The sequence below is a fragment of the Oncorhynchus mykiss genome, chromosome 31, assembly GCF_013265735.2.
Source record: "Oncorhynchus mykiss isolate Arlee chromosome 31, USDA_OmykA_1.1, whole genome shotgun sequence".
Taxonomy (NCBI): Eukaryota; Metazoa; Chordata; class Actinopteri; order Salmoniformes; family Salmonidae; genus Oncorhynchus; species Oncorhynchus mykiss.
The window spans coordinates 2572085-2596728 of NC_050571.1; the positions used below are offsets into that span (position 1 = coordinate 2572085).

A 24644-nucleotide genomic window follows, 5' to 3' on the forward strand; every position below is an offset into this window, starting at 1 on the left:
AGCTGAAGTTGAACACTTGGGAGTACATGAAAGAGCGAACTACTATTGTCAGATCTCAAGCACTCTCACACTAGGAAAGCTCAGGAGGAGGTACTAGGTGAGGACCCCGACTACCTGCCTGTGGAGGTTGGAGACTGGCTCAAAATTCGGGTCCACAAGAGAAAATGCTCAAGGTAACCATGGCAACACCAACGGGCGGTCAGAGTTCAGGAACGGTCCGGCTGGCACCATCTGTCCCACTGCCAGAAGGTGTTCAGCCCACAGGAGATGATGGAGCCAGACAGCCTGAAACAAGAAGCAGATGTGAGTTGAGACCAAAGACTTGAAAAAGATGAAGGGCAAGACCAAAGCCCTGAAGAACTAACTGTTTTACAGGATCAGTAAGGTTATGTGGTAAATAAAAAACAATGCCATGATTACTGTATATATGTGATAACCTTTGTATGCTTCCAGTGGTGGAAAAGTACTGGGAAATGGAGATGTACTGCTTCAGTTCTCAGGCTGAGAGCTGCCTGCACCTGCTGATAGTCACCCAGCCTCAAGGACGAGGTAGCAGAGAGAGAAACCACAGTCTGCACATGTTTTACTCATCTTAGATACTTTGTATCTGATCCAATGCAACAATGTTAAGATATGATTGACGGTAGGTTGTATAAAGAGCGTTGTCTCCTGTTTCACCACACAGATCTTTACTTTAGACTACTGAGTTACTCTGTATGTGAATCTCTGTCTGCAATTGCATTTTATTACTAAAGAGTTTGATACCAAGGTTCCTGCCACACAAAGGGGATACCACCCTGAAATACGCAGTATAATCAAGTGCTTGTCCAATTGTGGATGAGTGACTGATGTAATGTGTACAGCCTGCATTTCTTAAAGTATGTGGGTCACGACGTAAATGTATATTTCATTCATTACTGGAATTGATTTGGCCAAGTGCGCTCCTGGTTCAGTGCTGCTTATCAGGGGTCTCTGCTCAGTTTGGCAGCTGTGTGAGTGGGAGAGGTTGTAAAGGGAGATGCCCCTGTGTTTCACGGTTTACCGGATATTTTTCCTGCAGTTTTCTTGAAGATCACTCCACCACCCACACGCTGCAGCACTGTTGTTCAAGCCACTGACTTGTTATTCCTTCTCGCCATCACTCACCGCTGTCATGAAATAGACTCATGCTAGCCACAAGTTCTGACTGAGCTCAGTCGGCATGAAACGCAAATACAGTGATTACTTTTTGTCTATTTCATACAAACGTTGAGAAATAACTAGGAGCGCCCACAATGTGTTTTGTGTGGGGAAGTGCTTAGTAATGAGTGTCTCAAAACGAACAAATGAATAAAACAACACGTCCTGACAAAACATCCACAACATGCCGGTAAACCCAGGGAGGACTTTCAGAACAGGGCAGAATGCTTCAGGAAACAGGGCATTGACTGTGGAAAAGTAAGTCAACTAGCAAGGCATTGTTGTCATTTTTTAACAGGTGATGATCAGCAGAAATAAGGGAGTACTATCTCATAGTAGTAGATGTGAGTTCCTCTTTCAAACAATCCCCTGGCCTTGTAACGGTACACAGCTAATAGCTAACGTTAGCCGAAGCAAGCTAACTAGCTATTGATAGTGCAACCCTAAGTAACAGTACAGATTAAAAATGATAAGGCCTACTGTAGATCTTACTGTAGAAGTGACCAGGCCTACTGTACATCTCACTGTAGAAATGACCAGGCCTACTGTACATCTTACTGTATAAATTATAAGGCCTACCGTACATCTTACTGTAGATATGACCAGGCCTACTGTGCATCTTACTGTAGAAATGACTATGCCTACTGTAGAAGTGACCAGGCCTACTGTACATCTCACTGTAGAAATGACCATGCCTACTATAGAAGTGACCAGGCCTACTGTACATATTACTGTAGACATGACCAGGCCTACTGTACATATGACCAGGCCTACTGTGCATCTTACTGTAGAAATGACCATGCCTACTATAGAAGTGACCAGGCCTACTGTACATCTCACTGTAGAAATGACCAGGCCTACTGTACATCTCACTGTAGAAATGATCAGACCAATTTTACATATTACTGTAGAAATGACCAGGCCTGCTGTACATCTCACTGTAGAAATGACCAGGCCTACTGTACATATTACTGTAGAAATTATGGGTGAAAACAAGTCTAGGTTGGAGCGGTTGCTGTTACAAGTAATACTTTTTATTTTGAACTGGAATAAACTGAAGCAAGATGCTTTTTGAGGCAATAACTCTCATAGTTCTGGGTTGTTCATCTACAACAGGAAGTGGTCTCCTGCCTGGCTCACACTGTTCTGGGTTATTCAGCTACAGCAAGAAGTGGTCTCCTGCCTGACTCTCACAGTTCTGTGTTATTCATCTACAATAGGAAGTGGTCTCCTGCCTGACTCACACAGTTCTGGGTTGTTCATCTACAACAGGAAGTGGTCTCCTGCCTGACTCACACAGTTCTGGGTTGTTCATCTACAACAGGAAGTGGTCTCCTGCCTGACTCACACAGTTCTGGGTTGTTCATCTACAACAGGAAGTGGTCTCCTGCCTGACTCACACAGTTCTGGGTTGTTCATCTACAACAGGAAGTGGTCTCCTGCCTGACTCACACAGTTCTGGGTTGTTCATCTACAACAGGAAGTGGTCTCCTGCCTGACTCACACAGTTCTGGGTTGTTCATCTACAGCAGGAAGTGGTCTCCTGCCTGACTCACACAGTTCTGGGTTGTTCATCTACAACAGGAAGTGGTCTCCTGACTGAGAACCCACTCACACAGTTCTGGGTTGTTCATCAACAACAGGAAGTGGTCTCCTGCCTGACTCACACAGTTCTGGGTTGTTCATCTACAGCAGGAAGTGGTCTCCTGCCTGACTCACACAGTCTGGGTTGTTCATCTACAGCAGGAAGTGGTCTCCTGCCTGACTCACACAGTTCTGGGTTGTTCATCTACAACAGGAAGTGGTCTCCTGACTGAGAACCCACTCACACAGTTCTGGGTTGTTCATCAACAACAGGAAGTGGTCTCCTGCCTGACTCACACAGTTCTGGGTTGTTCATCTACAGCAGGAAGTGGTCTCCTGCCTGACTCACACAGTTCTGGGTTGTTCATCTACAGCAGGAAGTGGTCTCCTGCCTGACTCACACAGTTCTGGGTTGTTCATCTACAGCAGGAAGTGGTCTCCTGCCTGACTGAAAAAGCAGTAGATGTTCTGATCCAGTTTGGCACCACACACCTATGCAAGTCAGGGTTCTCAAGTACAGAAACAGTTTCAATGCTGAGCATGACCTCCGTGTTGCACTGTCTAAAGCAGAGCCCAGAATAGATCTGCTTGTTTAAAACGTCAACCAGCCACACACCTCTCATCAGGACTGTGTGTTCTGGTCTACATCTGTGTGATGTGATCAATCCATTTATTCCAGGTCAGAATGAAATGATGTCTTGTATTTTAACAGAAACAGTTCCAACCTGGTACATAAGAATAAACTAAATAAAAATAGACATGTAAATATGTTTATGGGTATTTTATTGCATTTTTTTAGGCATAAGGGCAATGAAATGTTCCGATATTTACGTATAGTTGCACATTTTCCTAAGCTTGTGTCCCAGGAAAACATAGAATTTCTCATTTGGGTCTCAGGCTTAAGAACCCCTGGTGTACAGCCTTCTCAAAATACAAAGCAGAGCTCCTGCCTTTCAAGCAACTTGTTTCAAATCATCATTAGAGTCTCATCATGCAGCCTTACAATGTATTAAATCAAAACATACAGGCCAACGTTTGTAGAACAACTAAAGTTACATTAATGTCTCTAAATGTAGCATCTAGGAGGACCTATTTCTTTGTTAACCTCTCAACACAGAATAGTTGCACTCCATCAAACTGTTTGGAGAACATATCCTTTCTATTTTATTCAGCTTTGTTCAACTGTATTCTTCATACTATAACATATTATAAAATAATGCAATGGAATTCCAAGAAAATCTTGTCTGCTGAATGAACTAGTGTAGCCCACAGCCATATGGCACAGCCAGATCAGGGCCTAACATGAGGACAACACAGAGTATGTTATTCTGTTCTTCTGAAATAGACTACATTTTCTTATATTATGCTTCTTTAGACCTGTCTAAAATAAATAATGGATTTATTGTGGTGTAGGCTATATTATATGGATTTATTGTGGTGTAGGCTGTATTATATGGATTTATTGTGGTGTAGGCTATATTATATGGATTTATTGTGGTGTAGGCTGTATTATATGGATTTATTGTGGTGTAGGCTGTATTATATGGATTTATTGTGGTGTAGGCTGTATTATATGGATTTATTGTGGTGTAGGCTATATTATATGGATTTATTGTGGTGTAGGCTGTATTATATGGATTTATTGTGGTGTAGGCTATATTATATGGATTTATTGTGGTGTAGGCTGTATTATATGGATTTATTGTGGTGTAGGCTGTATTATATGGATTTATTGTGGTGTAGGCTGTATTATATGGATTTATTGTGGTGTAGGCTGTATTATATGGATTATTGTGGTGTAGGCTGCATTATATGGATTTATTGTGGTGTAGGCTGTATTATATGGATTTATTGTGGTGTAGGCTGTATTATATGGATTTATTGTGGTGTAGGCTGTATTATATGGATTTATTGTGGTGTAGGCTGTATTATATGGATTTATTGTGGTGTAGGCTGTATTATATGGATTTATTAGACATTTTAAAATGTAGACGTTCCAAAGGTCTGTGTCAGCGGTAATAACCGTGAGACCCACAGTTATTTGCTTGACAATCACTGGCTGACGAAATTCCGTGACCGCCACAGCTCTAGTTAGTCCTCAGGCTGGTTAGGGTTGGTTAGTCCTCAGGCTGGCCAGGGATTTTCACTCATTCTGTAGACAAACACAAAGACACATCACATCAGTGATGTCTGTAGAAAGACATCTAACACATAAAGGTGAGAGGTTAAAGGTCATGTCTTCACCTCAACCTCCAGGTCTGACTTCCTCTGAACCTTCTGAGTTTCTCTCCTCCTGGCCCCCTCTCTGCTCACCGCACCTACACACACATACAACACATCTTAAACGTGTAATGTGTCTGCCTGCACATACAGTGTGTTGGTGTGTGTCTCACCATAGTCTGAGAGGCTGGTTGGTCTGTCTGGCTGGTCTCTCTCTGGTTGTCTGTCTGGCTGAGGTTCATCAAACTTCTTATAGTAGTAGTCCTGGTCAGGGGGCCCGAATCTCTGACAAACATAGTACTATTGGATGTGTGTGTGTGTGTGTGTGTGTGTGTGTGTGTGTGTGTGTGTGTGTGTGCGTGCGTGCGTGCGTGCGTGCGTGCGTGCGTGCGTGCGTGCGTGCGTGCGTGCGTGTTTGTACCTTGTCCGGCCACATGTAGCTGATGAAGAGGATGATGGGTAATCCCACCGTGAAGATGTAGACACCCCAGAGCCAGGGACGAGAGTTAGTTGCTATCAGTAGTCTCTCCAACAGGCCGGGCTGGGAGAACACACAGCGCACGGACACCGCACAAGCGCACACACACCGCACACACACACAAACCGCACGCACACACACACACACAAACCGCACGCACACACACACAAACCGCACACACACAAACAGCACGCACACAGTTATTTCCGAGTGGAGTATCACAAAGAGAGACGTACAGATTGAGAGAGAGATGAGTGAAACAGAGAGAGAGAGACGTACAGATTGAGAGAGAGATGAGTGAAACAGAGAGAGAGAGACATACTTGTTTCCGTCCCCAGGTATCCTGTGTCCATCTCTCAGCCAGCTTCAGGTCATCAGTCAACAGGAAATTGTCAAACATAACTTCCCCCGACAATGACCACAGTTCCAGACCCAGCGCCGCGACTGACCCCACCCCTAATCCAGACACCGGGGACTCTGGTTGGCTGTCAGGGGATTCTGTGTACTGGACTTCGTCTGTCAGCAGGCGGCCTTGACTGATCAGCGATTGGTCAATGAAAATCTCATACCTGCTGTCTTGATACAATTCTGCACACGCACGCACACACACACACACACACACGTTAAATACTTTATTTGACTCCACCAATCAAAGGTCTCTGTCTGCATGTCCCTCAAGGGTCCAGAGAGCACCTCCTTCTCCAAGCAGCTAGGATACCCACGGCAGCTGAAACAGAGCAGTACCCAGCCAACTGCTTTGCCCTAGTTGTTGTCAGGCCCACAGTCTGGTGGCCACACACTGCAAGCCTGTGAGCGTGGCAGAGACTGCCACATATCATCACCTCCAGCTTGCACCTCCACCGAGGCTGTTCCAGCCTGCCTGCACCTCCACCCGAGGCTGTCCCAGAGTGCCATGAGGGGTTGGTATTTAAGCAGATTCTCTGCCAAGGCCTTTTCCATGTAGCCATCCAATGAGCAGCCCACTTCCAAAATGAGCACCTCCCCCTGGCCTCCCCCCACAACAACAATATCTGGAAAAACACATCATAAACATCACACCAGCTTCCCTTTACACAAAAATGTTCATGCATGTGTGCTGTTGGTGAGACCACTTTTCTCACCTTGCTGGCTATCAGGTCAGCAAGCCAGTCATGTGAGAGTCATTTCTCTGGGTATGAACATCGACTGTCGCAACATGAATGGAAACAATTGCAGACTCATGAGAAAAATCCTAGACACTAAACTGCTCCAGGAGAAAACCATGTTTGTCTCCCCCGGAGATCCAGGGAAATGGAGTAGAGTGGCAGCAATCCTGAATGGAACTTTCTATAGGAAAGCCATGTGTTTCACACACAGATGTGAGGTTTACTGTGTAGTATTTAGTGGTTAGGCTGCATACTAACGTAGTGTGTAGAGGTAGGGTTTAGTGGTTAGGCTGCATACTAACGTAGTGTATAGAGGTGTGGTTGTCGGTCGGTGAAGTACACCGTCAGGTCATCGACGGGTTGGGGGGCGTGTATCTCTTGGTTACGGCCGTTGCTAGAGTCCGTTACCCTGACGATGAGATGGAGGCGGTGGCTGGTGCCGCACTTATCAGGACCAAACATCACAGAGTACGGAGTGGACTCACTGAACTGGCTCTACGCACATACACAGAGATATATACATATATATATATATATATATATAAATACACACACACACACTTTGACACATGCACACACACAACATCATACAACTTCCTCCATACGAAACAAGAACAGAACAAGGAGCATCGTTATAGAGGACGAGTAGATGTTGAGCAGCAGCAGTTGGGTCAACTCACCAGTCGTAGCAGATGGGTCTGAGTCAGCAGTTTGATGTAGGCTCCACTGCACTCTACATCTCTCCCGAACCTCACCTCATACCTGTACACACACACACAGTAGTAAGTAGTTTGAAAAAGACTCAACTGATGTGGGCGTGTCGAGCATACATATGTGTGTGTACTCACTGCAGGCAGAGAGGTGTGTGTATGACAGTGAAGGGTGTGTGTACTCACTGCAGGCAGAGCGGTGTGTGTATGACAGTGAAGGGTGTGTGTACTCACTGCAGGCAGAGAGGTGTGTGTATGACAGTGAAGGGTGTGTGTACTCACTGCAGGCAGAGCGGTGTGTGTATGACAGTGAAGGGTGTGTGTACTCACTGCAGGCAGAGAGGTGTGTGTATGACAGTGAAGGGTGTGTGTACTCACTGCAGGCAGAGCGGTGTGTGTATGACAGTGAAGGGTGTGTGTACTCACTGCAGGCAGAGCGGTGTGTGTATGACAGTGAAGGGTGTGTGTACTCACTGCAGGCAGAGCGGTGTGTGTATGACAGTGAAGGGTGTGTGTACTCACTGCAGGCAGAGAGGTGTGTGCATGAAGTTGAAGGGTGTGTGTAGGTAGGCAGCGATGGCATGGTGTCGTCCTGATGACTTCATCACCAGTGCTCTATTCCCAGGATACATTGCAGCCGCTGGCTCTTCCACCACCCATTGGCCTGGAGGAAACACACCTTTAACCCCTGGCTCTAACGCTAACCTCTGGATACTCTACTGCCTGCTGACCTGTAGGAAAACACACAGATGACCTTTAACCCCTGGCTCTAACCTCTGGATACTCTACTGCCTCCTGCCCTGTAGGAAAACACACAGATGACCTTTAACCCCTGGCTCTAACCTCTGGATACTCTACTGCCTCCTGCCCTGTAGGAAAACACACAGATGACCTTTAACCCCTGGCTCTAACCTCTGGATACTCTACTGCCTCCTGCCCTGTAGGAAAACACACAGATGACCTTTAACCCCTGGCTCTAACCTCTGGATACTCTACTGCCTCCTGCCCTGTAGGAAAACACACCGATGACCTTTAACCCCTGGCTCTAACCTCTGGATACTCTACTGCCTCCTGCCCTGTAGGAAAACACACAGATGACCTTTAACCCCTGGCTCTAACCTCTGGATACTCTACTGCCTCCTGCCCTGTAGGAAAACACACAGATGACCTTTAACCCCTGGCTCTAACCTCTGGATACTCTACTGCCTCCTGCCCTGTAGGAAAACACATCGATGACTTTTAACCCCTGAAATTGTACACTTAACGTCGGTGACAGCTCCTGGTGTAGTCTACCTACCATCAAACTGTCAGTACTCTACCTCCCATCATACTGCAGTACTCTGTCTACCTCCCATCATACTGCAGTACTCTGTCTACCTCCCATCATACTGCAGTACTCTGTCTACCTCCCATCATACTGTCAGTACTCTGTCTACCTCCTATCATACTGTCAGTACTCAGTCTACCTACCATCAAACTGTCAGTACTCTACCTCCCATCATACTGCAGTACTCTGTCTACCTCCATCATACTCTCAGTACTCTGTCTACCTCCCATCATACTGTCAGTACTCTGTCTACCTCCTATCATACTGTCAGTACTCAGTCTACCTACCATCAAACTGTCAGTACTCTACCTCCATCATACTGCACTACTCTGTCTACCTCCATCATACTCTCAGTACTCTGTCTACCTCCCATCATTCTGTCAGTACTCTGTCTACCTCCCATCATACTGCAGTACTCTGTCTACCTCCCATCATACTGTCAGTACTCTGTCTACCTCCCATCATACTGCAGTACTCTGTCTACCTCCCATCATACTGCATTACTCTGTCTACCTCCATCATATTGTCTACTCTGTCTACCTCCATCATAATGTCTACTCTGTCTACCTCCATCATACTGTCAGTACTCTGTCTACCTCCCATCATTCTGTCAGTACTCTGTCTACCTCCCATCATACTGCAGTACTCTGTCTACCTCCATCATACTGTCAGTACTCTGTCTACCTCCTATCATACTGTCAGTACTCTGTCTACCTCCCATCATTCTGTCAGTACTCTGTCTACCTCCATCATACTGTCAGTACTCTATCTACCTCCATCATACTGTCAGTACTCTGTCTACCTCCTATCATACTGTCAGTACTCTGTCTACCTCCCATCATTCTGTCAGTACTCTGTCTACCTCCATCATACTGTCAGTACTCTATCTACCTCCATCATACTGTCACATTGTAGTCTACATACCATCGTATTTGAGAGCCTCAGCATCTGTCTCTTTCACAGCCTTGGATTGGACCCATCTCCTGTAAAACACATGACACATTGTCTTACTGATACGATATTAGTTATATTACTAAGACACTACTATTACTAACTACTATTACCTTGACAATACTATTACTAACTACTATTACCTTGACAATACTATTACTAACTACTGTTACTAAGATAATACTATTACTACCTACTATTACCAAGATATTCCTATTACCACCTACTTTTACCAATATATTACTGTTACTAACTACTATTACCAAGATATTACTGTTACTAACTACTATTACTAAGACAATACTATTACTAACTATTAATTATACCTAGTATTACTAAGATATTACTATTACTAACTACTGTTACTAAGAAAATACTATTACTAACTACTATTACTAAGACAATACTATTACTAACTACTATTACCAAGACTATATTATTACTACCCACTATTACTAAGACAATCCTATTACCAACTACTAATTCTACCTATTATTACTAAGATAGCACTATTACTAGATATTACTATTACTTACTATTATTACTAAGATATTACTATTACTAACTACTATTACTAAGACATTACTATTACCAACTACTAATTCTACCTATTATTACTAAGATATTACTATTACTAACTACCGTTACTAAGACAATACTATTACTAACTACTAATTCTACCTATTATTACTAAGATATTACTATTACTAGATATTACTATTACTTACTACTATTACTAAGACAATACTATTGCTAACTACTATTACCAAGACCTTACTATTGCTAACTACTATTACTAAGACAATACTATTACTAAGACATTACTATTACAACCTACTATTACTAAGACAATACTATTACTAACTACTAATTCTACCTATTATTACTAAGATATTACATGTACTAACTACCATTAACCAAAACAATACTATTACTAACTACTAATTCTACATATTATTACTAAGACATTACTATTGCTAACTACTATTACCAAGATATTACTATTACTAACTACTATTACTACAACATTACTATTGCTAACTACTATTACTAAGACAATACTATTACTAACTACTAATTATACCTATTATTACTAAGATAGTACTATTACGAACTACTATTACTAAGACAATACTATTACTAACTACTATTACTAAGACAATACTATTACTAACTACTATTACTAAGACAATACTAATGCTAACTACTATTACTAAGACATTACCATTACTAACTACTATTACTAAGACAATACTGTTACTAACTACTATTACTAAGACAATACCATTACTAACTACTATTACTAAGACAATACTGTTACTAACTACTATTACTAAGACAATACTATTACTAAGTACTATTACTAAGACATTACTATTACTAACTACTATTACTAAGACAATACTATTACTAACTGCTAATTCTACCTATTATTACTAAGATAGTACTATTACTAGATATTACTATTACTTACTACTATTACTAAGACAATACTATTACTAACTACTATTACTAAGACAATACTATTACTAACTACTATTACTAAGACAATACTATTACTAACTACTATTACTAAGACAATACCATTACTAACTACTATTACTAAGACAATACTATTACTAACTACTATTACTAAGACAATGCTATTACTAACTACTAATTCTACCTATTATTACTAAGATAGTACTATTACTAGATATTACTATTACTTACTACTATTACTAAGACAATACTATTACTAACTACTATTACTAAGACATTACTATTACTAACTACTATTACTAAGACAATACTATTACTAACTACTAATTCTACCTATTATTACTAAGATAGTACTATTACTAGATATTACTATTACTTACTACTATTACTAAGACAATACTATTACTAACTACTATTACTAAGACAATACTATTACTAACTACTATTACTAAGACAATACTATTACTAACTACTATTACTAAGACAATACTATTACTAACTACTATTACTAAGACAATACTATTACTAACTACTATTACTAAGACAATACCATTACTAACTACTATTACTAAGACAATACTGTTACTAACTACTATTACTAAGACAATACTATAACTAAGTACTATTACTAAGACATTACTATTACTAACTACTATTACTAAGACAATGCTATTACTAACTACTAATTCTACCTATTATTACTAAGATAGTACTATTACTAGATATTACTATTACTTACTACTATTACTAAGACAATACTATTACTAACTACTATTACTAAGACATTACTATTACTAACTACTATTACTAAGACAATACTATTACTTACTACTATTACTAACTACTATTACCAAGACATTAATATTACTAAGACATTACTATATGGTGAATGTAGAATATAGATTTAAACAGATCACGTCACCTATCTAGAGGATCTGAGTCAAACGTCTCTGCAAAATGTGCTTCTTCTGGAACCTGAACAAGTCTGTAGGTAGCCTGAAAGAGAGAGAGGGGGGAGAGAGAGGGGAATAGAGTGAGAGAGAGAGAGAGAGAAGAGAGAGAGAGAGAGAGAAGGGAGAGAGAGAGAAAGACAGAGAGAGAGAGTGAAGGGAGAAAGAGAGAAGGGAGAGAGACAGAGACAGAGAGAGAGATAAGAGAGACAGAAAGAGAGAGAGACAGAGACAGAGAGAGATGAGAGAGAGAGAGAGACAGAGAGAGAGAGGGGCAAACAACAGTTTATAGGTTAACAGGGTAGTTAAAGAGTAAAGAGGTCAGTGTCACCTCAGTTAATAAAACAACGACAGGAGAACAGCACTCAATATCTCTTATAATATGGCACATGTAGTAGACATTACAGTAATCCAGTCCATATATCTAGTATGAATGAGAGTAATCCAGGTCATATATCTAGTATGAATGACAGTAATCCAGGTCATATTTCTAGTATGAATGACAGTAATCCAGGTCATATATCTAGTATGAATGACAGTAATCCAGGTCATATTTCTAGTATGAATGACAGTAATCCAGGCAATATATCTAGTTTGAATGACAGTAATCCAGGCCATATATCTAGTTTGAATGATATTAGCAGAGCCTGACCTGAACTGGATCCGCCGGGGTTAAACACACACAGGCAAGCAGCAGGCGGCCGAACATCATGTCTGTTTCACACGCACGCACGCACACACAGACACACAGACACACAGACACACACACACACACACACACACACACACGCACGCACGCACACACAGACACACAGACACACAATACATAACCATGTTTCCCTCTCGTCAAGGGTTACGTCGCTAGCTACTAGATAACAGATACTGTATCAACACAACAGATCCTATAACCTACAAACCCCGCTACTCCAAAAAGATACAGTACGTAATCACCACGTGTGTAAAAAAAACATACAGGTGTTTACCTGTTAATACACTTATAATAATTGTGAGTGTTTACCTGGTCAGACGAGGTTCTCAGAGACTGGTTGCTCGGTGGGAAACAGACTTCCTCAAAGTGTTCGTGTAATTACAGCTGGACTCTGACCCCTCCTCAGTCAGTCAGCCATCTCTTAGCAACCAATGAGCTTTGTCACCATTAAGGCATTAAGAGCAGCAATGCACTGTGGGATTGACATCAGGTGCTGCAGTTTCATCTGTATTGGTTCATCATTATTTAGTGATGTTAAACCAGTTTAATCTGTATTGGTCATCATTATTTAGTAAAGTAAAACCAGTTTAATCTGTATTGGTCATCATTATTTAGTGATGTAAAACAAAGGTTACGTATGAAACCAAGGTTATGTGAGCTATATGGACCACTCCATTATATTTGTGTCACTCCGCGGCGGAGGGATACATCCGAGGTGAGGATTTACCGATTTACTCCCGTGTACACCTGTGTCACGGTTAGGTCCCCCCTATGTATAGACCCCATGGCAGCGACACACGTTCTCCACATCATTGAGGCGCCTCTAGCACCGTAGAGGATTGGAGTGATTCATATAGCTCATAACCGTGGTTACATACATAACCTTCATTATGTTTCACTATATTGGATCACTCCAATTTATTGGTATACCCGTACCAGATTAGTCGATGGGGAGATTAACAAGAAGTTTATCTTTCATTTGGTGTATTGGACTTATTAATGTGTGAAAGTTGCATATTTCAAAAAAATATTTTTTAATTTCGCACGCTGCCTTTTCAGCGGAATGTTGTCGAGCGGAACCCCTAGCCATAAGAAGCTTAGCTTAGTGATGAGCTTTGAGGACACCATGGTGTCGAACGCTGAGCTGTAGTCAATTAATAGCATTCTCAGGTGTGAAAGGGCAGTGTGGAGTGCAATAGAGAATGCATCATCTGTGGATCTGTTGGGGCGAGTCTAGGGTTTCTGGGATAATGGTGTTGATGGTGTTGATGTGAGCCATGACCAGCCTTTCAAAGCATTTCATGGCTATGGGTCGGTAGTCATTTAGGCAGGTTACCTTAGTCCCTGTGCCCAAGAATACTATGGTGGTCTACTTGAAGGATGTTGGTATTACAAACTCAGTCAGGGAGAGGTTGAAAATGTCAGTGAAGACACTTGCCAGTTGGTCAGCTCATGCTCGGAGTACACGTCCTGGTAGTCCATCTGCCCCAGCGGCTGTGTGACTGTTGACCGGTTTAAAGGTCTTACTCACATTGGCTGCGGTAAGCAGGATCACACAGTCGTCCGGAACAGCTGATGCTCTCATGCATGTTTCAGTGTTACTTGCCTCGAAGCGAACATAGAAGTTATTTAGCTCGTCTGGTAGGCTCGTGTCACTGGGCAGCTCTCTTTGTGCTTCCCTTTGTAGTCTGTTATAGTTTGCAAGCCCTGCCACATCTGACGAGAGTAGGAGCCGGTGTCGTACGATTCGATCTTAGTTTTATATTGACGCTTTGTCTGTTTGATGGTTTGTCGGAAAGCGGCAGCTCTACCCTTTAGCTCAGTGCGAATGTTGCCTGTAATCCATGGCTTCTGGTTGGGGTATGTACGTACAGTCACTGTGTGTGCAAAGTCATCGACACACTTATTGATGAAGCCAGTGCTTGATGTGATGTACTGCTCAATGCCATTTGAAGAATCCCAGAACATATTCCAGTCTGTGCTAGCAAAACCATTCCTGTTAGTAGAGACCCTGAAGAGTATGAATATTAAAATAAAAAGTACCAATTTAAAAGACTAAAAAGAAAAAAGATAGATAAAAAATAATCTGTGCTCAAACAAGTGGTTGATATGTCAATAAAAGGTAGACTAAGAATAAGGTACTTTTATTTTTTTATATACTTATTTTGGTGAAAAGTATTATTGAATTGTCGACAATATACTATAACCTATGGTCAATAATGAGAAAGCGTGTGTTATGGGTTTTCAACCTCTGCCATATCGTGGATTGAGAGCTATCTAATAGAACAGAGGGTTTTCTTTAATGGAAGCATCTCTAATGTCAAACATGTAAAGTGGGGTGTACCGCAGGGCAGCTCTCTAGGCCCTCTACTCTTTTCTATTTTTTACCAATGACCTGACACTGGCATTAAACAAAGCATGGTGTGTCTATGTATACTGATGATTCAACCATATACCCATCAGCAACCGCAGACACTTAAACCCTTAACAAAGAGTTGAGGTCTGTTTTGGAATGGGTAGCCAGTAATAAATTGGTCCTGAACATCTGTAAAACTAAGAGTATTGTATTTGGTACAAATAATTCCTTAAAACTTGTTAAGGCGATGGGTTCCCCTACAGGAACTCCACCCCCCCGTTCAGCTGAAAAGGTGGCGCAGGGAATGCAAAAATATTATTTAGAAATATCTAACCTTCACACATTAACAAGTCCAATACCTCAAATGAAAGAAAAACACCTTGTTCATCTACCCAGCGTGTTAGATTTTTAAAATGTTTTACGGCGAAAACACAACATATATTTATGTTAGACCACCACCAAACCAAAGAAAAAACGTAGCCATTTTTTCCAGCAAAAGATAAAAATCACAAAAGCAGGATTTAAAAAAAAATCAATCACTAACCTCTTGAAAATCTTCATCAGATGACAGTCATATGACATGTTACACAGTACATTTATGTTTTGTTCGATAATATGCATTTTATATCCATAAATCTCAGTTTACATTGACAAATACAAATACAAATATCCGGAGGAATTATTGAAAGCTACGCCAGATAACAGAAATACTCATCATAAACTTTGACTAAAGATACATGTTCTACATATAATTAAAGATACACTGGTTCTTAATGCAACCGCTGTGTCACATTTCTTTTTAAACTTACGGAAAAAGCCTAACATACCTATAATCTGAGATGGCGCTCAGACGTAACAATATTTCTCCGCCATGTTGGAGTCAACAGAAATACAAAATTACAACATAAATATTCCTTTTGCGACACCAACTACTTTCCTTCCCATTAGGTCAAAGTTCACAGCAAATGCTCCATTATACTTTCTACTGAATGAGGACATCTAGTGGAAGACGTAGGAAGTGTTTCCAGATCCATAACTTGTTGGGAAGGGAGGGGGCGATGACGTCAAAGTTGCCCCAACTTTCAGGATTTCAAAACTTGTTTGGAAGATTGCCTGCCCTGTGAGTTCTGTTATACTCACAGACATAATTTAAACGGTTTTAGTAACTTCAGAGTGTTTTCTATCCAATATTAATAATAATATGCATATATTAGCAATTTAGGACAGATTTTGATGCAGTTCACTATGGGCACGCAATTCATCCAAAGTGGAAATACTGCCCCCTATCTCTAACTGGTTTTAAGTTCTAGACCTCAGGTGAATCTGGTAATGAATGGTGTGGCTGTTGAACAAATTGAGGAGACTAAATTACTTGATATTACCTTAAATTGTAAACCGTCATGGTCTAAATATATTGATTCAATGGTTGTAAAGATGGGGAGAAAAAATGCTTTGCTTTTTTGACACGACACACCACAAAGCAAGTTCTGCAGGCTCTAGTTTTATCTTATCTTGATTATTGTCCAGTCATATGGTCAAGTGCTGCAATAAAAGACCTAGTTAAGCTGCAGCTGATCCAGAATAGAGCTGCACGTCCTGCTCTTCATCGTAATCAGATGGCTATACTGTATCAACACCGTGCATGCCAGTCTCTCTCGGCTAAGAGTTGAGGAAGACTGACTGCGTCACATCTTGTTTTTATAAGAAACATTTATGTGAAGGAAATTCTAAATTGTTTGCATAGTCAACTTCCACACAGCACTGACACACACACTTATCCCAGCAAACATGCCACCAGGGGTCTTTTCACAGACCCCAGGTCCAGAACAAATTCAAGGAAACATACAGTATTATACAGAGCCATGAGTGCATGGGACTCCCTTCATATAGTGAACAGCATACCTGGTTTCAAAAATGAATAAAACAACAACTCATTTCAGTTGAATGCATTCAGTTGTACAACTGACAAGGTATCCCCCTTCCCCTTTCCCTCATGGCACAACGACTCTCCTCCATGTGACCTACTTGTTGTGTGTATGTACTGATATGTATGTGGAGCAGCGGTCTAAGGCACTGCATCTCAGTGAAAAAGGCATCACTACAATCCCCGGTTCAAATCCAGGCTGTATCACAGCTCTGTTATTTCCTGTTGACTTCTCAACCGCCTGGTAGAGAGAGCTCTGTTATTAGAGTTCTATGGGGGCACTCCTTGAGGCTAGAGTCCTATGGGGGCATTCCTTGAGGCTAGAGTTCTATGGGGGCACTCCTTGAGATTAGAGTGCTATGGGGGCACTCCTTGAGGCTAGAGTCCTATGGGGGCACTCCTTGAGATTAGAGTGCTATGGGGGCACCCTATTTCCTGTTGACTTCTCAACTGCCTGGTAGAGAGCTCTGTTATTTCCTGTTGACTTCTCAACCGCCTGGTAGAAAGCTCTGTTACTTCCTGTTGACTTCTCAACCGCCTGGTAGAGAGCTCTGTTATTTCCTGTTGACTTCTCAACTGCCTGGTAGAGAGCTCTGTTATTTCCTGTTGACTTCTCAACCGCCTGGTAGAGAGAGCTCTGTTATTTCCTGTTGACTTCTCAACTGCCTGGTAGAGAGCTCTGTTATTTCCTGTTGACTTCTCAACTGCCTGGTAGAGAGCTCTGTTATTTCCTGTTGACTTCTCAACCGCCTGGTAGAGAGCTCTGTTATTTCCTGTTGACTTCTCAACTGCTTGGTAGAGAGCTCTATTATTTCCTGTTGACTTCTCAACCGCCTGATAGAGAGAGCTATGTTATTTCCTGTTGACTTCTCAACTGCCTGGTAGAGAGTTCTGTTATTTCCTGTTGACTTCTCAACCTCTTGGTAGAGAGCTCTGTTATTTCCTGTTGACTTCACAACCGCCTGGTAGAGAGCTCTGTCATTTCCTGTTGACTTCTCAACTGCCTGGTAGAGAGAGCTCTGTTATTTCCTGTTGACTTCTCAACCGCCTGTTAGAGAGAGCTCTGTTATTTCCTGTTGACTTCTCAACCGCCTGGTAGAGAGCTCTGTTATTTCCTGTTGACTTCTCAACCGCCTGGTAGAGAGCTCTGTTATTTCCTGTTGACTTCTCAACCGCCTGGTAGAGAGCTCTGTTATTTCCTGTTGACTTCTCAACCGCCTGGTAGAGAGCTCTGTTATTTCCTGTTGACTTCACAACCGCCTGGTAGAGAGCTCTGTTATTTCCTGTTGACTTCTCAACCGCCTGGTAGAGAGAGCTCTGTTATTTCCTGTTGACTTCTCAACCGCCTGTTAGAGAGAGCTCTGTTATTTCCTGTTGACTTCTCAACCGCCTGGTAGAGAGCTCTGTTATTTCCTGTTGACTTCTCAACCGCCTGGTAGAGAGCTCTGTTATTTCCTGTTGACTTCTCAACTGCCTGGTAGAGAGCTCTGTTATTTCCTGTTGACTTCTCAACCGCCTGGTAGAGAGCTCTGTTATTTCCTGTTGACTTCTCAACCGCCTGGTAGAGAGCTCTGTTATTTCCTGTTGACTTCTCAACCGCCTGGTAGAGAGAGCTCTGTTATTTCCTGTTGACTTCTCAACCGCCTGTTAGAGAGCTCTGTTTTTTCCTGTTGACTTCTCAACCGCCTGGTAGAGAGCTCTGTTATTTCCTGTTGACTTCTCAACCGCCTGGTAGAGAGCTCTGTTATTTCCTGTTGACTTCTCAACCGCCTGGTAGAGAGCTCTGTTATTTCCTGTTGACTTCTCAACCGCCTGGTAGAGAGAGCTCTGTTATTTCCTGTTGACTTCTCAACCGCCTGGTAGAGAGCTCTGTTATTTCCTGTTGACTTCTCAACCGCCTGGTAGAGAGAGCTCTGTTATTTCCTGTTGACTTCTCAACCGCCTGTTAGAGAGCTCTGTTATTTCCTGTTGACTTCTCAACCGCCTGTTAGAGAGCTCTGTTATTTCCTGTTGACTTCTCAACCGCCTGGTAGAGAGCTCTGTTATTTCCTGTTGACTTCTCAACCGCCTGGTAGAGAGCTCTGTTATTTCCTGTTGACTTCTCAACCGCCTGGTAGAGAGCTCTGTTATTTCCTGTTGACTTCTCAACCGCCTGGTAGAGAGCTCTGTTATTTCCTGTTGACTTCTCAACCGCCTGGTAGAGAGAGCTCTGTTATTTCCTGTTGACTTCTCAACCGCCTGGTAGAGAGCTCTGTTATTTAAAAAAATAACCATCAAGTAAAAAAAAAACTATTGGAAGTTATTGTTTGGGTTGTCATTAACAGGAATTTAAGGTGAAATAATTTTTTCAACATGTTTTTCAAGAGACAGTTTCGTTTTTACAATGTTGAACATACAGTAGCTTACAGGTAGACTCAGCGTTACACCATCATTAAGCACAGCGACACCCTGCTGACAGACAAAAACAACAACAACAACAGATATCAAATCTGCCACAAAATATTAAATCTAACTAAATAAAACAGAGTAAATAAGATAAACGCTCTTCCAGCTGTCTCTATGGCGATACAGCGTTGTTGTCACAGTCTGATGTTGATCTCACTGCGTGCTCCGTCGTCACCGCCACTCTCATTGCCATCGGCGTCGGACAGGAAACCGCTTCCGACGGTAACCGTGGTGCCGACGCTGTGTTCCAGAGCCGTGATTCGCTGCTTCAGACGTTGCTGCGCGGTGGCATACTCCATTTGTAAACGTGCCAACTGCGTCTGGAGACGATCCACACACGCCTCCAACTTCTCCACCTATAAGAGGACAGTAGTTAAGATGATGATGATTAGTATTATAATTCTGTACCCAGTTCAAACTCTCGGTTCACACACTCTTCCATGTGAGGCCCATGAGGAAAATTTGTATTCCGTATACTCTTAGCGGTGCACTCCTTGAGGTTAGAGTTCTATGGGGGCACTCCTTGAGGCTAGAGTCCTATGGGGGCATTCCTTGAGGCTAGAGTTCTATGGGGGCACTCCTTGTGATTAGAGTGCTATGGGGGCACTCCTTGAGGCTAGAGTCCTATGGGGGCACTCCTTGAGATTAGAGTGCTATGGGGGCACTCCTTGAGGCTAGAGTCCTATGGGGGCACTCCTTGAGGTTAGAGTCCTATGGGGGCACTCCTTGAGGTTAGAGTTCTATCGGGGCATTCCTTGAGGTTAGAGTCCTATGGGGACACTCCTTGAGGTTAGAGTCCTATGGGGGCATTCCTTGAGGCTAGAGTTCTATGGGGGCACTCCTTGAGATTAGAGTGCTATGGGGGCACTCCTTGAGGCTAGAGTCCTATGGGGGCACTCCTTGAGGTTAGAGTTCTATGGGGGCACTCCTTGAGGTTAGAGTCCTATGGCGGCACTCCTTGAGGTTAGAGTTCTATGGGGGCATTCAGGAAACACATAGGTCTTTAATGTGTCCACCTCAATCATCTTGCTATGCATGTTGTGCTTCCTTACAAACAAACAAACACACACCTTCTCCTCCATTTCCTCCACTCCCAGGCTATCTCCTCCCACTTCATCCAGTAGCCCCTCCTTCCTGAGGATATCCCGCCCCCTCTGCTCCAACTGGGTTCTAGCATGAGGGAAGTCGCTGAGTGCCTCGGTCAGATCTCTCTTAGACAGACAGAACAGGTCAGAGTAACCAAGGCTACGGATGTTAGCTGTTCTCCTGTTTCCCATCTTACTGCCCCGGATGTTCAGGATGCTGACAGAGGAAAACACACAAACATTATAGTATTTATGTAACAACAATTAGACAGAAACACCCACAGTCGTGCACACACTCCCACCCCCACTCCTCCACCCCCACCTACCTGATCTCCCCGAAGCAGCTTCCTGAAGTGAGCATGGCCAGCTGAGTAGCTCCATCATCTCCCACCACCGCCAGGCGGCCATCTTTAATAATGTACATCTCCTTCCCAATATCTCCTTTACGACAGATATAATCTCCTGGAGAGAAGACCTGGGGACGCAGCTTCAATACCAACTCTACTAGCAGGCCTGCTTCACAGTCCTGGAAGATACGCACCTAGAGGAGTGGGAGAGAGGGGGGAACAGAGAGAGAGAGGAGGAGAAGAGAGAGGAGGAGAGAGAGAGAGGCAGGCAGGCAGTCCGAGGGAGATGCCGTGAGAGAGGCAGAGAGAGAGAGAGAGAGAGAGAGAGAGAGAGAGAGAGAGAGAGAGAGAGAGAGAGTGAGAGAGAGAGAGAGAAAGAGAGAAGCAGAAACAGCTTCAATACCAACTCTACTTCCTCACAGTCATGGAAGTTGCACACCTTGAGAGACGGGGAGAGAGAAAGAGAGGGAGGCGAGGAGATGGGACAACAAGTGTGTGCGAGTATGTGTTTGTGGGTGTGTGTGCGTGTGTGTCTGTGCATGTGTGTGTTCTACCTTCTTTAAAGTTTCCAGGTGCACATTGATAGCGATCTCAGCCCTCAGTTTATTGGGCAGGCTCTTCAGAACTTCCTGTTCGTCTACCGCCTTTTGATTGGTCCAGAGGTAGTCGAACCAGCGAATGACACGATGCTCCAGGTCACGGCTGACGTGTCTGAACTGCATGTAGTGTTTGACCTGGTCGATGCGGCTCTGGAACTCTGCCCGCGTAGCGTTCATATTGGAGATCATGGCTCCCACGTTCCCCACGATGCTGGCAAAGATCAACACGCCCACCTACAATAAACATACCCAATATGTTAATATTCTAGGATTAAGACACCCAATATGTTAATATTCTAGGATTAAGACACCCAATATGTTAATATTCTAGGATTAAGACACCCAATATGTGAAAGTTTCCACAGAGGGTTCTACCTGGAACCAAAAAAAGGATTCTCCCTGGAAACAAAAAGGACCATTTTGGAACACTTTTTCCTAAGAGTATATCTGATCTGGGGAATAAGGTGTACTATCTAGGGAATAGAGAGCACTATCTAGGGAATAGAGAGCACTATCTATGGAATAGGGAGCGCTATCTAGGGCATAGAGAGCACTATCTAGGATATTGATTTTAATATTATTAATTTTGAGTAACAGACATATGACAAAATATACAATGTGGACCCAGAGGATATCACTTGAATGTATTAATTTACACGGTTGTTTCCAAAGTGGTCGTCGATGGTAAAAACAATAACACATATAATGATTAAAAGGCAAGACTAAATTACAAATAAACATAAATACATTAATTTATATTGACATGTTTAAAAGTGTCACTATTCGCTGTAATTGTCCCTAACCTTAAAAATCAACCATATTCATTTCACATTTCGACCTTAAAAAACAATCTATAATTGCCTATCATTCATATGAATACACCTGACCAGCAGTAGGGGCACAAGGGGCAGTGGAGCGGTTTCTCTTACTGAGACAACCTTGTCCAAATGAAAACCTTTGCCTGCTTTTTAAAGCTATTTCTACTTTATCTTTGCTTGATCTCCAAGAGGAAGCTATTCCATAGACAAATGCCTGTATAGAAAAACCTGCTCCTCGCTGTAGTGTTTACTCTTGGGATTTTACAAGACATAACACTAGATCTGGTATTGTGACTGTGTTGGTTATGGACCATGTCAATGTGGTTTTTCATATAACCTGGGGTACGATAATTTATGATATCATACATATAATTAAGTTGGTCCAAAGGACTACAAAGGCAACAAGCCCACCTCCTGTACCCCTATGTGGGTCCTGCACCCCTATATGGGGGGGACGGACATTCAGCATATACCTGAAACCATTATGTGGGTCCTGGGGGACGGACGGACATTCAGCATATACCTGATAACATTATGTGGGTCCTGGGGGGGGACATTCAGCGTATACCTGATAACATTATGTGGGTCCTGGGGGGGGGGGGGGGGGGGGGGGGGACATTCAGCGTATACCTGATAACATTATGTGGATCCTGGGGAGGGGGACATTCAGCGTATACCTGATAACATTATGTGGGTCCTGGGGAGGGGGACATTCAGCGTAAACCTGATAACATTATGTGGGTCCTGGGGAGGGGGACATTCAGCGTATACCTGATAACATTATGTGGGTCCTGGGGAGGGGGACATTCAGCGTATACCTGATAACATTATGTGGGTCCTGGGGAGGGGGACATTCAGCGTATACCTGATAACATTATGTGGGTCCTGGGGAGGGGGACATTCAGCATTTACCTGATAACATTATGTGGGTCCTGGGTAGGGGGACATTCAGCATATACATGATAACATTATGTGGGTCCTGGGGAGGGGGACATTCAGATTATACCTGATAACATTATGTGGGTCCTGGGGAGGGGGACATTCAGCGTATACCTGATAACATTATGTGGGTCCTGGGGAGGGGGACGTTCAGATTATAGCTGATAACATTATGTGGGTCCTGGGGAGGGGGACATTCAGCGTATACCTGATAACATTATGTGGGTCCTGGGGAGGGGGACATTCAGCATATACCTGATAACATTATGTGGGTCCTGGGGAGGGGAACATTCAGCGTATACCTGATAACATTATGTGGGTCCTGGGGGGGGGGGGGGGGGGGGATTCAGCATATACCTGATAACATTATGTGGGTCCTGGGGAGGGGGACATTCAGCATATACCTGATAACATTATGTGGGTCCTGGGGAGGGGGACATTCAGCGTATACCTGATAATATTATTTTGCATGACCTGCATTCTCTTTTTCATCTGTTTTTATAGCCCAGCATACCATGCAGAGCAGGCATAATTTCTTTGACACTGAATCAAGGTTGAGACAAGCAGTTTCTTAACTTTGATGTTGAAATATCTAGTGTTACGATATCAAAATGTCAATTTGTTCGCCATTTTAGAAATCTTTTGAGAAGCAATCAGGTCTCCAGAAAGGGATTGATCTAGAGACAAACTACGATAATTTACACTTGTTTAAGATTCATTCTCCTTGCCTAAACGGTTTACCTTTATCTTGTCAGCCCTAAGCAATCTACATTTTGTTCCAAACAAAATTGGTTCAGTTTATCCCAAATGCAGTGACAATTTGTTGTCAGTCAACCCACCTCTAACAAAACCTCTATGTAACCTGTGTCCTTCCCTGATACCAGTATGGCTGAGTCATCAGCATAAAAGCAGGACTTTACTGTATCTGGCATATCATTAACATATATTAGAAATGAGAGAGGCCCTAAAATGGATCCCTGTGGTACTCCACAGGATATTTCTTTGGCCTCTGACATCACCAACATTACATACTTGTGTTCTGTTGGTCAGATAAGACCTAAACCAATTCACTGCTACATCATTTAGACCCATGCATTTCAGTTTCATCAGGAGAATATCATTGGTCCACAGTGTCAAAATCTTTCCACAACTCTAGCATGACCATAGCTGTATAGTTTCACTTCTCACTTTCCTGCTTAATGTGGTCAAAAAGGTGGATACGGCAAGTATCAGTGGAATGAGCTGTTCTAAAGTCAGACTGGAGTTCATAAAGAAGATTGTTCTCCAGAAGGTATCCTTCAAGTTGATTAAAAACTAACAACTTTGGATGAGGTTCTGAGGATTGACACGGGCCTGTAGTTTCCTACATTTGTTTTACTGCCCTTCTTGTGGAGTG

The 24644-nt window shown here is 42.7% G+C and overlaps 2 protein-coding genes across 2 annotated transcripts in view; both read right to left on the reverse strand.

Moving 5' to 3' along the window:
- Positions 1–4808: 4808 nt before the first annotated feature.
- On the reverse strand, positions 4809–13113 carry si:ch211-274f20.2 (calnexin; the record flags this gene model as incomplete). The annotated part of the gene is made up of 11 exons (XM_036969640.1): positions 4809–4915; positions 5008–5081; positions 5157–5268; positions 5405–5524; positions 5784–6049; positions 6909–7101; positions 7287–7368; positions 7839–7980; positions 9568–9626; positions 11999–12072; positions 13045–13113. Coding segments are annotated over 11 exons (1200 nt in total), but the record flags the coding sequence as incomplete, so codon positions are not given.
- A 2700-nt stretch (positions 13114–15813) lies between these two features.
- Positions 15814–24644, reverse strand: part of LOC110504350 (cyclic nucleotide-gated cation channel-like) — a 33275-nt gene continuing 24444 nt past the window's right edge. The window contains exons 9-12 of the mRNA XM_036970113.1: positions 21447–21725; positions 20872–21086; positions 20531–20762; positions 15814–19816 (exon numbers count right to left, since the gene is read on the reverse strand). Coding sequence (XP_036826008.1) covers positions 19595–19816; positions 20531–20762; positions 20872–21086; positions 21447–21725 — 948 coding nt within the window. The 3' untranslated portion in view covers positions 15814–19594. The remainder of the gene's footprint in view (positions 19817–20530; positions 20763–20871; positions 21087–21446; positions 21726–24644) is intronic.